The following is a 12,910-nucleotide window of genomic DNA, read 5'->3' as shown; positions in this document are numbered from 1 at the left end:
TCACTCACTGTTTGTAGTGGAAACTACTCTTAAGGCAAGTAGTTATATTTTTACTATTGTAAGACACTTTAAATTCTTCTCTATTAGAGAGTTTAGTTGTTTTTTTTTTAACATGCCCTAGCATGGTTTTTTTTAAATTTTTTTTTTTTTTTTTTGAGAGAGAATTTTTTTTTAATATTTATTTTTTTAGTTCTCGGCGGACACAACATCTTTGTTGGTATGTGGTGCTAAGGATCGAACCCGGGAGGCACGCATGCCAGGCAAGCGCGCTACCGCTTGAGCCACATCCCCAGTCCCAGAGAGTTTAGTTTGAATTCTAGTTCATAATAATTTTGATATCATCTGTAGCTACTAATTATTATATGCATATATTTCAACCTTTTTGGAATTTATGTATACTGTGTCTTACAGAGCTTTTTTCCTGAAACTATTTGTGATTAAATTTGAAAATATAACTGTTCTATCTATGGCTTTATAATAAATTGATATAATTTTACATTGCATTGTCATTAATTTTTGACCCTGTATGTAACTCCATATTGTGTTTTTAAATATTTTTGAGTTTGAGTCCTCTTCTCTTTTTAATCTAGGTCATATTCTGCAATCTCCATCAGCCAATGTGCTTCCAACCCTTCCTTTCCATGTCCTTCGTAGCTTGTTTAGCACGACTCCTTTGACAACTGATGACGGTGTGCTGCTTAGGCGGATGGCATTGGAAATTGGTGCACTACATCTCATTCTTGTCTGTCTCTCTGCTCTGAGCCATCATGCCCCACGAGTTCCAAACTCTAATCTCAATCAAACAGAGGTAAGTTTAATTTGAATTCCTTTTTTAAAAAAAATATTTTTTAGTTGTGAGTGGATCTTTTATTCTATTTATTTATTTGTATGCGGTGCTGATGATCGAACCCAGGGCCTCACACATGCCAGGCAAGTGCTCTACCACTAAGCCACAATTCCAGCCCCATAATTTGAATTCTTTATAATATGAAAAACTAAAGTCTTTTCTGCAGTAGTATTCAAAGACTTAAGTGTCCCTTTGTACACTTAAAACAAGGGTTATTTAAAAGTGAAACTGTAATTGATTTTTATATTAGGCTTCTTGGGAAAATTGCAAATTAACCCACCTACTTGAAAAACAGAAAAATTTTAAGAGCTTAATAACTTTCCCATTTGTCACGATATTTTGAATTTATGCTATGATCCATTTTCCTTTCCTTTAATGAAATTTAGAGAATCATACTATTGCATGGTAAATTCTCTTCAATGGAGTCAGACAAGAACGAAAAAAAAAATAGGATTCAGACCTCATTATTTTTAGATGATTTGATTGTATTTTAAAAAATTTTTGATTGTATTTTAAAAAATTATTTTTTCCTAAAGGAAAACCTAAAAATAATCAATGGCTTAACTGAGTTTAGTGTGGATGCAATATATAGAGTCAGTATATAAAAATCAATTATTTCATCAATTGCAGTGGTGCATGCTTTAATCCCTACAATTTAGGAGGTTGAGACAGGAACAACACAAATCTAAGGCCCTGAGTTCAGTCCCCAATACTGAAAAAAATAAATATATGGAAATAATTAATTATTATTTAACAGTAATAGGCAAGAAGAACTTTGTAAAGAAATTTTTAAGAGTGGCATCAGAAATAGATGATTCTTGGGGCTGGGGATGTGCCTCAAGTGGTAGTGCACTCACCTGGCATGCGGGCGGCCCAGGTTCGATCCTCAGCACCACATACAAAGATGTTGTGTCCGCCGAAAACTAAAAAATAAATATTAAAAATTCTCTCTCTCTCTCTCTCTCTTAAAAAAAATAAAATGGTTTTTAAAAAAAGAAATAGATGATTCCTATGAATATATCTGAAAACTTGCATAAAATCACTTCATAAAATACATGAAATTTTTTTAAAAAAACACTTGAAGGTATTTAATGTTTTTGTCTATGTTTATCTCCAGAAACTACAGCAGGGCAATAATATTCTTTTCCAAATTAATCTATGTTTGTTGCAATTCCAGATTTCCTTTTGGAAGAAGTCTACAAATTGATTGTAAAATTTATGTAGAAATACAATGGGTCAAGGATTCTTAATGCAGTTTCAAAGAACAACAGCATGTCTAGGCAACACATATTACCATAGATCAAAGTTTACTATGAAACTGTGGTGCTATTACAAGGATAGATAGAAGCCTAGGAAAAAGTAGAGATGAAAGCCCATATGTAAAAGATTATCTAATACATGACATATAACTGCAACATAATGAATTAGTATAGTCTCATCAATACATGGTAGTAGATGAGTTTGATATCTATGTGGAAAGAAAAAAATCTTTTAAGCTCTGTTGGGCTCTGTAGGCAAAATAATTTTAAGGGGTCCATAAATCTAAATGTTTAGAGTATATTAGAAATATATGCCCCGGGTTCAATGGGAATCCCAGCGGTTGTAATCCCAGCAGTTTGGGAGACTAAGGTAGGAGGACCACAAGTTCAAAGCCTGCCTTGTCAACTTAATGAGACCCTAAGTAACAAAGCAAGACCCTGTCTCAAAAAATGAAAAGAGCTAGAGATGTGGCTTGGTGATTAAGCACCTCTGGGTTCAATTCCTGGTTCAAAAAACAAAACAAACAAACAAAAAAAACAATACCTGTTTAATTAATCAGACACAATTATGTTGTAATGTTGTAGCAAATTTTTTTTTAATAGGGTACTGAAAAGGAAGAAAAAAGCAATCATGTTAAAATTAGAAACTTAAAAATTGATACACAATTGTATGTATTTATTGAATAAAATGTTTGGGTGTGTATATACCATATATATAGATAGATAGCTTATCTACCAACTAAAACACATCATTTCTTTTTTTTTTTTTTTAATTTTTAGTTGTCAATGGACCTTTTTGTATTTATTTATATGCACTGCTGAGAATTGAGCCCAGTGCCTCACATGTGCTAGGCTATAGTCATCTACTATGCAGTAAGAACAATAGATCTCATTCCTCCTATCTAACAATAACATGACCAACCTTTCCCCATCCCCTCTCCCACTTAATATTTGTTTTTTAACATCATAAAAACTGTTAAAATGAAAAGGTGAGCCACAGAATGAAACACTGTAAGATAGGTTGGTGATTGATAGGTCTGTAAAGACCATACATCCAGAAAATGTAAAGAGCTTCAAAAAGGCAAAGGCATACAACCAATTTAAAAAGGGTGAAAAGTTTTAATAACACTTCACAAAAAAACTATGTGAACATCAAATAAATATGAAAAGATGATTTCCTTCATTAATCAAAAAAGTACAAATTGAAACTTAATATGTGCAAAGTTTATTATTAATAAAAATCAGGTAGAGAAAAGAGGATGTGATACTTCGAAGATTGAATGAAGGGAATTCCTGGGGGACAGTGATCTAATTCTTGACCTGTGTAGTTAGTGTTTACACTATAATAATTCATTAAGCTTTACGTGTTTATTTTGCGTTCTTTCTGCGTGTATGTTATACTTCACTTAAGAGATTTTTGTTTTGGTTTTGAGATGTGGTCTTGGTATGTTGCCCAGGCTGGTCTTGACCTCCTTAGCTCAAGTGATCTTCCTGCCTCACTCAGCTCCCTGAGTGCTGGATAGGCATGTGCCACCAGCACAGCTTGACATATAATTGTTTAGAATTAAAAAAAAATAAATAGATGGGTTGGGGTTGTAGCATGTGTGATGCACTGGACTCCATTCTCATACTGTATGTAAATAAATGAAATAAAAGTCCATCAACAACTAAGAATAAATAAATAAATAGCTGTTGTTGTTTAAATTTTTATTAGTTATTGATGGACCTTTATTTAATTTGTTTATATGTGGTACTGAGAATCAAACCCAGTGCCTCGCATATGCCAGGCAAGCACTGTACCATTGAGCCACAACCAAAACCGCGCTGTTTTTAATGAGTAATATTGATTATTCTAGAAAATGTTTATCTTGTAATGGAATTTTATTTATTTAACAGTTTTTATTATAAAGTGAAAGATAGAATTTCTCAGTCATATATCCACAATACTACAAATGTCGATTTATAAAAATGCTATTTCTGTACTTGGCGCAGTGAGGCATATCTATGATCCCTGTGACTCAGAAAGTTGAGAAAGGAGTGTTGATGTCTGTACGCCATCCATCACAACTTAATGAGACTCTGATTCAAAATAAAAATGGACTGGGGTGTAGCTCACTCGCTGGTAGAGCACTGCAGGATTAAATCCCCAGAACACACACCCCCAATCAATTTCTACATATATTCTTTTTCCTTAGTAAATACTTCATGGAAACAAAAAGTATTGATATTGCTTGTAAGTGCCTATTAAACTAACATTTAATTGCAAATGTTTTGAGGGTATGTGATATGTTTTGTTTAATGGATTCTTTATAGAAAGATTCTTGTTCTAGAATTAATGTTACAATCCCCATAAATAATAAAAAAAAGAATTCACCTTTATGGTAGGAGGGGAGAGGTGAGGTTTGTAATCAATTGTTTTCTGTCTCCACACCATTTTTTATTGATTTTTTTTAAATAAATGACAGCAGAATGCATTACAATTCTTATTACATGTATACAGCACAGTTTTTCAACTCTGGTTGTATATAAAGTATGTTGACACCAATTTTTGTCTTCATACATGAACTTTGGATGATGATGTCTATCACATTTCACCATCCTTATTAATCCCCTGCCCCTTACCTTTCCCTCCCACCCCTCTGCCCTATCTAGAATTCATCTAATCCTCCCATGCTGCCCCTCCCTACCCCACTATGAGTCAGCCTCCTTATATAAGAGAAAACATTTGGCATTTGTTTTGGGGGGATTGGCTAACTTCACTTAGCATTATCTTCTCCAATGCCATCCATTTACCTGCAAATGCCATAATTTTATTCTCTTTTAATGCTTAGTAAAATTAAGAATTAAAACTTCTGTAAATAGTAGTCTCTCTTATAATGATTAAAAACATCTCTGTGTTAGTCTTTTTACTGGATTCATCCTAAAAGGGTCTGGCATATCTCTTTTTTCTTTCTCTGTTTTCTCTGTTTGACTTTGAGTCATTGATTCTTTGGGCTCTCAAAGAAGTTTACCCCCTTTTCTGGTAATTTTTTTTAAATTTTATTATTTAGTCTTTATATTTCCATTTACCCCTACTTTCCCTTTGCATCTGCAATTTGAATTCTGTCTTCGTGCATTTACCTATACTAGATATGTCATAGAAATTGAATTTTACAACATATTACATTTTCTGTCTTCTTCCACTTAGTTTTTGAGGTTTGTCCACGTAGCATGCATTAGTACATCATTACTTTCTATCGCTAAACAGTATTCCATTGTGTTTGCTTGTCTGTTCATCTGTTGGACATTTGGATTCTTTCTGCTTTTTGACTATTATAAATAGTGCTGTTATGACCATATATATATATATATATGTCTTTTTTATTTAAGACTAGTTTTCTTTGGGGTATATACATAGAAGTAGAATTGCTGGGTCATAGTAATTCAATGTTTAAATGATCATTCAACAAATTTTCCATAACTGTTGAACTATTTTACATTGTCAGTAAGAAATATTACTGAAGATAAATAAAGTCCAATAGTAATAAATTTTTATTTTTTATTGCCCTAAGCCACAGGTGTCAAGCTCTCATAACCCCACATCAACAGAAGAACAGCAGTTATATTGGGCCAAAGGAACTGGCTTTGGAACAGGTTCTACAGCTTCTGGGTGGGATGTGGAGCAAGCCTTAACTAAACAGAGGCTGGAAGAGGAACATGTCACCTGTCTTCTGCAGGTAAATTTGTAGAGGCCATATCCTTAGTGATAATAGTTACCATTATTTTCTGTATTTGTACTGATTTTTAAATATTGATGACGTATCCAACTCATCTTCAGCTACTTTTATGCCCACTTGTACTCCCTTCTCCCAGTACATTCTTAGATGCCTTTGGACAAAGATTACACTTCCCTGCTTATAATTCTTAATTTCTTCACTGAAAGGAAGTTAACAAGAATGAAATTCTTCTATAATTAGAAAATGTACATATCTACTTTCTTCTAGTCATCATCTCATTTTTAACATGTTGTATCTGGACTCCTCTATTAAAAGTTATCTATTTATTTGTTTGTTTTAGCTGTTGATGGACTTATTTATTAATTTATATATGGTGCTGAGAATCGAACCCAGTGCCTTACACATGCTAGGCAAGTGCTCTACCACTGAGCCACAACCTCAGCCCTGTTTATTTTCTTTTTGTTGTTACTGGGCACTGAACTCTGGGCCTTGTACTTGCTCTACCAGTGATCAAAATCCCCAGCACCATTATACTTTTGTTTTCAAATTGTCTGTGATGTTTCTAGAGTCGGGCAAGTTGAACTAGCATAAAAAAGCCTTGATACCACAGAAGTGAGTAGAGAGACTTAAAGAAAAGATTAGCTTTAGTTCCTTTATCAACTAATTGAAATTAATAAAGTCTTTTTAAGTGTTGCTTTCTGCAATTCTCGAATGATACACTTATTGTAATGTAGAAGTCTTAAGATCTCAGTACTCTGAAACTGTAAACTGAACCTAGTCAATAAAATATTATAAATAACAAGAGTTGCTACTGTTTTTAAGTTTGTGCCATTAAATGGATTTCTTCTCTTAAGTGTAGTCATATGTGGTGCACCATGTTTTGTCAGTAACACTCTCAGGCAATATAGATCCTTTCCTTTTGAAAATTTAAACAGAACATATCTTCTTTTCAAAAACATACTGTAAGACATTGAATGAATAGAAAATATATACTTTTGAATATTCAGATTGAATCTGTTAACATATACGCCTTTAAAGTATGTGGAGCTAAAGTCCAGTTTACTTTCAATAATTTAAATTTTCAGGTTCTTGCAAGTTACATAAATCCTGTTAGTGGTACAGTAAATGGAGAAGCTCAGTCATCTCATGAGAGTAGAGGACAGAACAGTAATGCCCTGCCGTCCGTACTTCTAGAGCTTCTCAGTCAGTCCTGCCTCATCCCAGCCATGTCATCTTACCTACGAAATGATTCAGGTAAATCAAATAATTACAAAACTTTGAAATTGTTCATTTGAAATATCTTCGTGGATGAATATTTTTGTCCACTTATTTTATCATTATCAGCTTAAATAAGAAGGTTTAATTGGCACACTCAGAAGATTTATTTCTTATTTATTTTTCTGAAAATAATTGATTTTGGTGCCCTTAATTTAATATTTTCATCACCTTTTCTGGTACTTGGAATAAAAATTTTTATGATTCCTTTGTCTTCACCTAAGTGCACACATTTCTTTCTTTTAATAACCAAAAATCATAAAACAAAGGCTAGCAAATTCATGACAGTATTCTGATTGAAATGTGCTAAATATGGTGGAACCTCTGCATTTTATAGGATTTTTTCATCCAACTATGAAATGATGCACAGTAAACCACCTCCACCCCCACCCCATACTGGGGATTCAACCCAGGGATTCTTTAACACTGAGCTACCTACCCAGACCTTTTTATTTTGAGATAGAGTCTTGCGATTTTGCTAAGGCTGGCCTCAAACCTATGATCCTCCTGTATGGACCTCCTGAGTTATTAGGATTACAGATGTGTACCACTATACCCTGCTAGACAATAGAGTAAGGTTTGAAGAAAGGCAGATAAGTCATTCAAGTGCACAAGTACTTAATAATAAAGGGATTAATTTTTTTAAATTCAGTGAAAATATCATAGGTACTTACTTTGTCAATATGCAACTTATTATTGATTGGAGTTAGTTTATTATTTCCTTGGTTGTGGAATTATTGTCCAAGGATTGTGTTCTTTTAAAAATGAGTACAGAAAGTTATGAGACTCAGAACACAATATTGACAAGAAAAACAAGCAGTTCTTGTTTACTTTTAACCAGAACCCTTAAGTTTGTTTTTTATTTTAACTGTTTTATCCTTATCTCTTTTAGTTTAGATTATTACTCATGAAAGTAAACGTGTATGTGTTTTGTTAGTTTGTTAGGAATACATAGGGAAAACAGTGGGAATGAATCTAGTAGTTGGTGGCAGCTAAGTTGCACAATTGGATGGAAAGAAAAGGTATTTATTTGTATTTGAAAAGGAATTACTGCTTATATTCCCTACCATTATTATAAAAATTATTGTGCTTCAAAAGAATACCAGTCTGCCTTAAATTTCTTCCTGAAGGTATGGAGGTAATTAAGTATTTAGATCTATTTTTATTTTTTAGATTGACTTGTTTTGCACATCAGCTTGGTCTTTTTTTTTTTTTAATTGCAAATGTAGAATGTTTTGTAATTAAGTAAAATACTTGATATTGTATAAAATTTAATACTGGATTGCATAGAACAATTGGATAGGGTGAGAAAAGGTTTGTCTTTTTCTGATTTTCTCTATCATTAAAATTTTATTTTATTAATCCCTTTACTTTCAAGAAATACATTGCCTACCAAAACAACTTAAATTTCTTTGTTTTAAAATTCACTCTTTGTATAATACTGAGTTTTTATCTTTATGTTTTAGGATCAAAACATTATGTATATAATATTTAAAATAATCACTGTTTTATATAAGTGAGCTTTCTGATGAAACATGTATGTTAATGCTAATTATGGTGGTATACATCTGTAATTCTGTCTATGGGAGGAGGATCCTGAGTTCCAGGCCAATCTGGGCAAATTAGCCCAACCCTGTCTTAAAACAAACAAAAAAGAAATTGTGTGGTAATAAGTAAGGTGTGATATTTTGTAATCTTATGTGACAGATCAGAGTTTGATTTTTCTTTTTCAAGTTTTAGTATTTTTTTGAAAAAGGAGTTTCTTCATACTGTATATAGATGTGCTTAAATGTGTGTTTTGTCTAAGTAATGGTATAACTTTAATTAGTACCTTTGAACTTGAATGTGATACCAAAAATATATTTTGAAATCATAACTTTATTAAGCCAGGCAATGGTAGTGCAAGTTTGTAATCTCAGTGTCTTTGGAGACTGAGGCAGAAGGCTGGCAAGTTCAAAGCCAGCCTCAGAAACTAACGAGATCCTAAGCAATTTAGACCCTGTCTCAAAAAAGGATAGATGTGGCTTAGTGGGAGAGCACCCCTAGGTTCAATCCCTGATATCCCCCAAATTAGAATAATACTTCAAGATAAATAATATAAAATTATTAACTAAGTTGAGGTAAATAAATTAGATGTCATGCCTCTTAAATCATGTTTTCAATAATTAGAGAATTATTCTTGAGTTTGGAATATTTTCTCACCTTTAGTTTATGAGAAGCAAGATATGTCAGGAATATCTGGCCTAATATTATATATGTATAAGTAAATATAAGTTAATTATATGATTATCAAATTTAGGTAAAATATTAATAATTAACTTTTTCAGTGGATTTTTAAAATCTGAACAAGTTATCTTGCCACGGTTTTCCTAAAACTTAGTAAAATGCCTATTTTAGAACATTAATCTAAAGTTCATTTTAAAATTTTGTTGTGTTTCCAATTTAATTTATTTTTGGCAACGTTTGATGGTTGGGGCATAGGTTACAGTATTCAACTCAGAATCTTTTGCTTTGTTTAGTTGTCTTGACTCTTTATTCTTTTTTAAAAATCTGGAATAGTTCACAGCCTTTATCTTTTTTAGGTGTCAATATTTTTTACAGGATGCAGACCATTTATAGAATATCCTCTAAGTCAGTTTTTGTTTTTGTTTTGTTGAACCCAAGGCTTTCTACAGTAATAGCTGAACTACATCCCCTGCCCAACAGGGGTTTTTTAAGTTGTTGATGGATCTTTATTTATTTATATGTGGTGCGGATCCTTGAACCCTGTGCCTCACACATGCTAGGCAAGTGCTCTACCACTGAGCCATACCCCAGCCCACAGGTTGATTTTTTTTTTTTTTTTTTCCATTTGGTGCTGGGGATTATACCCAGAGCCTTGTGCATGTGAAGCAAGCACTCTACCAACTGAGCCTGTATCCCCCAGTCCAGCCACAGGTTGATTTTTTTTTTTAAATATGTTTTTAGTTGTAGATAACACAAATCCTTTATTTTTATTTATTTATTTATTTTTATGTGGTGCTGAGGATCGAACCTAGGCAATCACTCTACCACTGAGCTACAACCCCAGCCCACCACAGGGTGATTTTAAGTGTGGAAACAATACTGATATTGACATTGTATTTAAGGGATGAAAATATTTGCTTACAGTTGCTAGCATATTCAAAAACAGAAATCAAGGTGATAGGTTCTTTTAAGAGCTACAGGAAAATAACTACATATTTCCATTCTGTTACATGTTTTTTTAAGTGATTGATGAACAAGACAAGAAAATACAGAGGCCTGTGGTGTCAGTGCCCTACTTTTCCTATCAAACACTGGTCTTCTGGTAACCTTTAATTACCTAATGTGTTTTTTTGCCTCTACCCCCAACCCCTTTTGCCCTTTTCCCCTGGTGCTAAGTAGCTATTTGGGAGATATTTTTAACTCCTTAATTACTGTTAAAAATTTATATGAGTACTAGAGTTTATTCCTCATTTTAATAAAACCTTCCCTAGGTTTCAATTGTGCAAGCTCACAATGTAACAGGTTACCTAAGTCTATTTTCTTTTGACAGAAGTTTTTAAATTGGCCTAAATATTTTAAATAATAATACTATGCTGGCCAAAAGGATCAACAATAATTGCACATAAAGTTGATCTTCACTTGTAGCGCTGAACATCTTTGCATCAAAGTTGGAAAGAGAATATTGTCAGTTGCAAAATTATTACCAGAATAGAGGGAGTGTACAAGTTCCTTGGGGAGAAGGACACCCTTTTTTCAAAAATGACTTCTAACAATTCTGTAACTGAGACACTGATCCTATTCCTCAGAGGTAGGTAACTGATTATATTTAGTGATTTAGTCATTAATAATTCTCTTAACAATTCTTTTACTTGTAGTATAATAATGACCATGCCATTGTTTAACCAATTTGTTATTTTTAGACAGTTACTTTTATTTGTAAAATTTTAAATTGGAGCATTTATGTATCTAGTTCTTTAAGCTGGTTTAGTATTGTTAGGATAAATTCTGAACATTTCATCTTTTATGAATTCACTGCAGCAGAACTATTTAATAATGATTTATTAGTAGTTTTTCTACTATAATCTTTTTATTTTGGGGAGTGGGGACTGGGGATTGAACCCAGGGGCATCTGTATCACCGAGCTACATCTCCAGTGTATGTGTGATTCTCTTTTCTCCTGCCTCAGCCTCCCAAGTGGCTGGGATTATAGGTGTACACCACCACCACACCTGGCTGCTATAACCTTTTCATAAATTATCTTCTTTGTATAAGCATGAAAATGGGTGAAGAGGAAATTTAGGGGCCTGTTATATTTAAATGAATGGAGACCTTTTTTTAAAGTATTTGGTACAATGGCAGTATGAGTTTTCATATTTAGGCAAAATTACTCATATTTAACAAATGTTTTTGCAGCATGGTTTCAGGTATTTTTTTTTCTTAGTTTTAGTTGGACACAATACCTTTATTTTATTTATTTATTTTTATGTGGTGTTGAGAATCAAACTCAGTGCCTTGCACGTGCTAGGTGAGCACTCTACCGCTGGAGCCAGAACACCAGTCCCAGTTTCAGGTATTTAAGATAGAACAATAAATTTGACATTGTCCTATTAGGTTTTTTCATGAAAAAATAACCAAAATAAAGAAATATGTTAGCGTTCTTTCTTGAGGTTTCACTTTGGATTAACATGAAATTAATAACATAATTCTGTGTTGGCCAACTATGTGTAAAAAACTAGTAATTTAAAAAATATAATAATTTGGACTTTTTTTCCAAGAGCCTAATTCTATAAATAAGTAAGACAGGTGGTCTGAAAAACAGTGAAGAAAAAAATATAAATAAAACAATAGATTTGAAATCATAGTTTCTAGGTCTGGGTACGCAGTGAAAAGTATATAAAAAAAATTGTATTAGGATGTTTTATCTCCAGTATCATTTTTAAAAGGAATGGTAAATTCCCACCAACAATATATAAGAGCTCCCCTTCTCCACACTCTTGTCATCATTTTTTTTTACTTTTTGTCTTTTGATAATAGTCATTGTAAATGGGATGATATTTTTGTGGTTTTGCTTTGTATCTCCCTGATGATTAATGGTGTTCAGTATTTTTTCACGTATTTGTTGGTCAGTTTTATATCTTTTTTAAAGAAATATCTATTCAGATCTCTCCCCATTTTAAAATTGGATTATTTGGTTGTTTTTCTTACTATTAAGTTTCTATTGTATTCTAGATATTAACCCCTAGTCAGATAGTCCACATAAATATTCTCTGTAGGTTTTCTTTTGATTGTTTACCATGCTGTGTAGCAGCTTCTTAGTTTCATACAATACCATTTGTCTAATTAGTGCAACCATTAATTAGAGGTTCTTTCAGCAACATGAAAATAGAATTACCACATGACCCAGCAATCCCTCTACTTTGCTTTTATGTATGTGTGTACGTGTGCGTGTGCACATGTGCATATCCATATCCAAAAGAAATGAAATTGTATCAGCTATCTGTACACCTGTGCTTACTGTAGCACTATTCATAATAGTCAAGATACAGGGAAGGAATCAACCAAGATGTCCATTGACAGATAAATGGACTTTTGAAAAGTTATATATTTACACTCTAGAATATTATTCAGCCATAAAAAGATGAAATCCTATCATTTGCAGCAACATGGACAAAACTAGAGGATATGTCAAATAAGTGTGGTAAACATGCGTATAATCCCAGCAATTCAAGAGGCTGAGGCAAGAGGATTGCAAGTTTAAGGCCAGCCTCCTCAATTTTTCTTTCTTCCCCTCTCCCCTCCCCTCCCCT

The 12,910-nt window shown here is 32.9% G+C and overlaps 1 protein-coding gene across 1 annotated transcript in view; it reads left to right on the top strand.

The window, feature by feature from the left end:
• Birc6 (baculoviral IAP repeat containing 6) overlaps nucleotides 1-12,910 on the top strand; it is a 236,225-nt gene that overhangs the window by 170,270 nt on the left and 53,045 nt on the right. Inside the window, 3 exon segments of the mRNA XM_048804575.1 lie at nucleotides 591-808; nucleotides 5,658-5,822; nucleotides 6,908-7,076. Of these exon segments, the coding sequence (XP_048660532.1) occupies nucleotides 591-808; nucleotides 5,658-5,822; nucleotides 6,908-7,076 (552 nt within the window).

Source organism: Marmota marmota, unplaced genomic scaffold (assembly GCF_001458135.2).
Source record: "Marmota marmota marmota unplaced genomic scaffold, marMar, whole genome shotgun sequence".
Lineage (NCBI taxonomy): Eukaryota > Metazoa > Chordata > Mammalia > Rodentia > Sciuridae > Marmota > Marmota marmota.
This window is presented reverse-complemented; position numbering and strand designations above follow the sequence as displayed.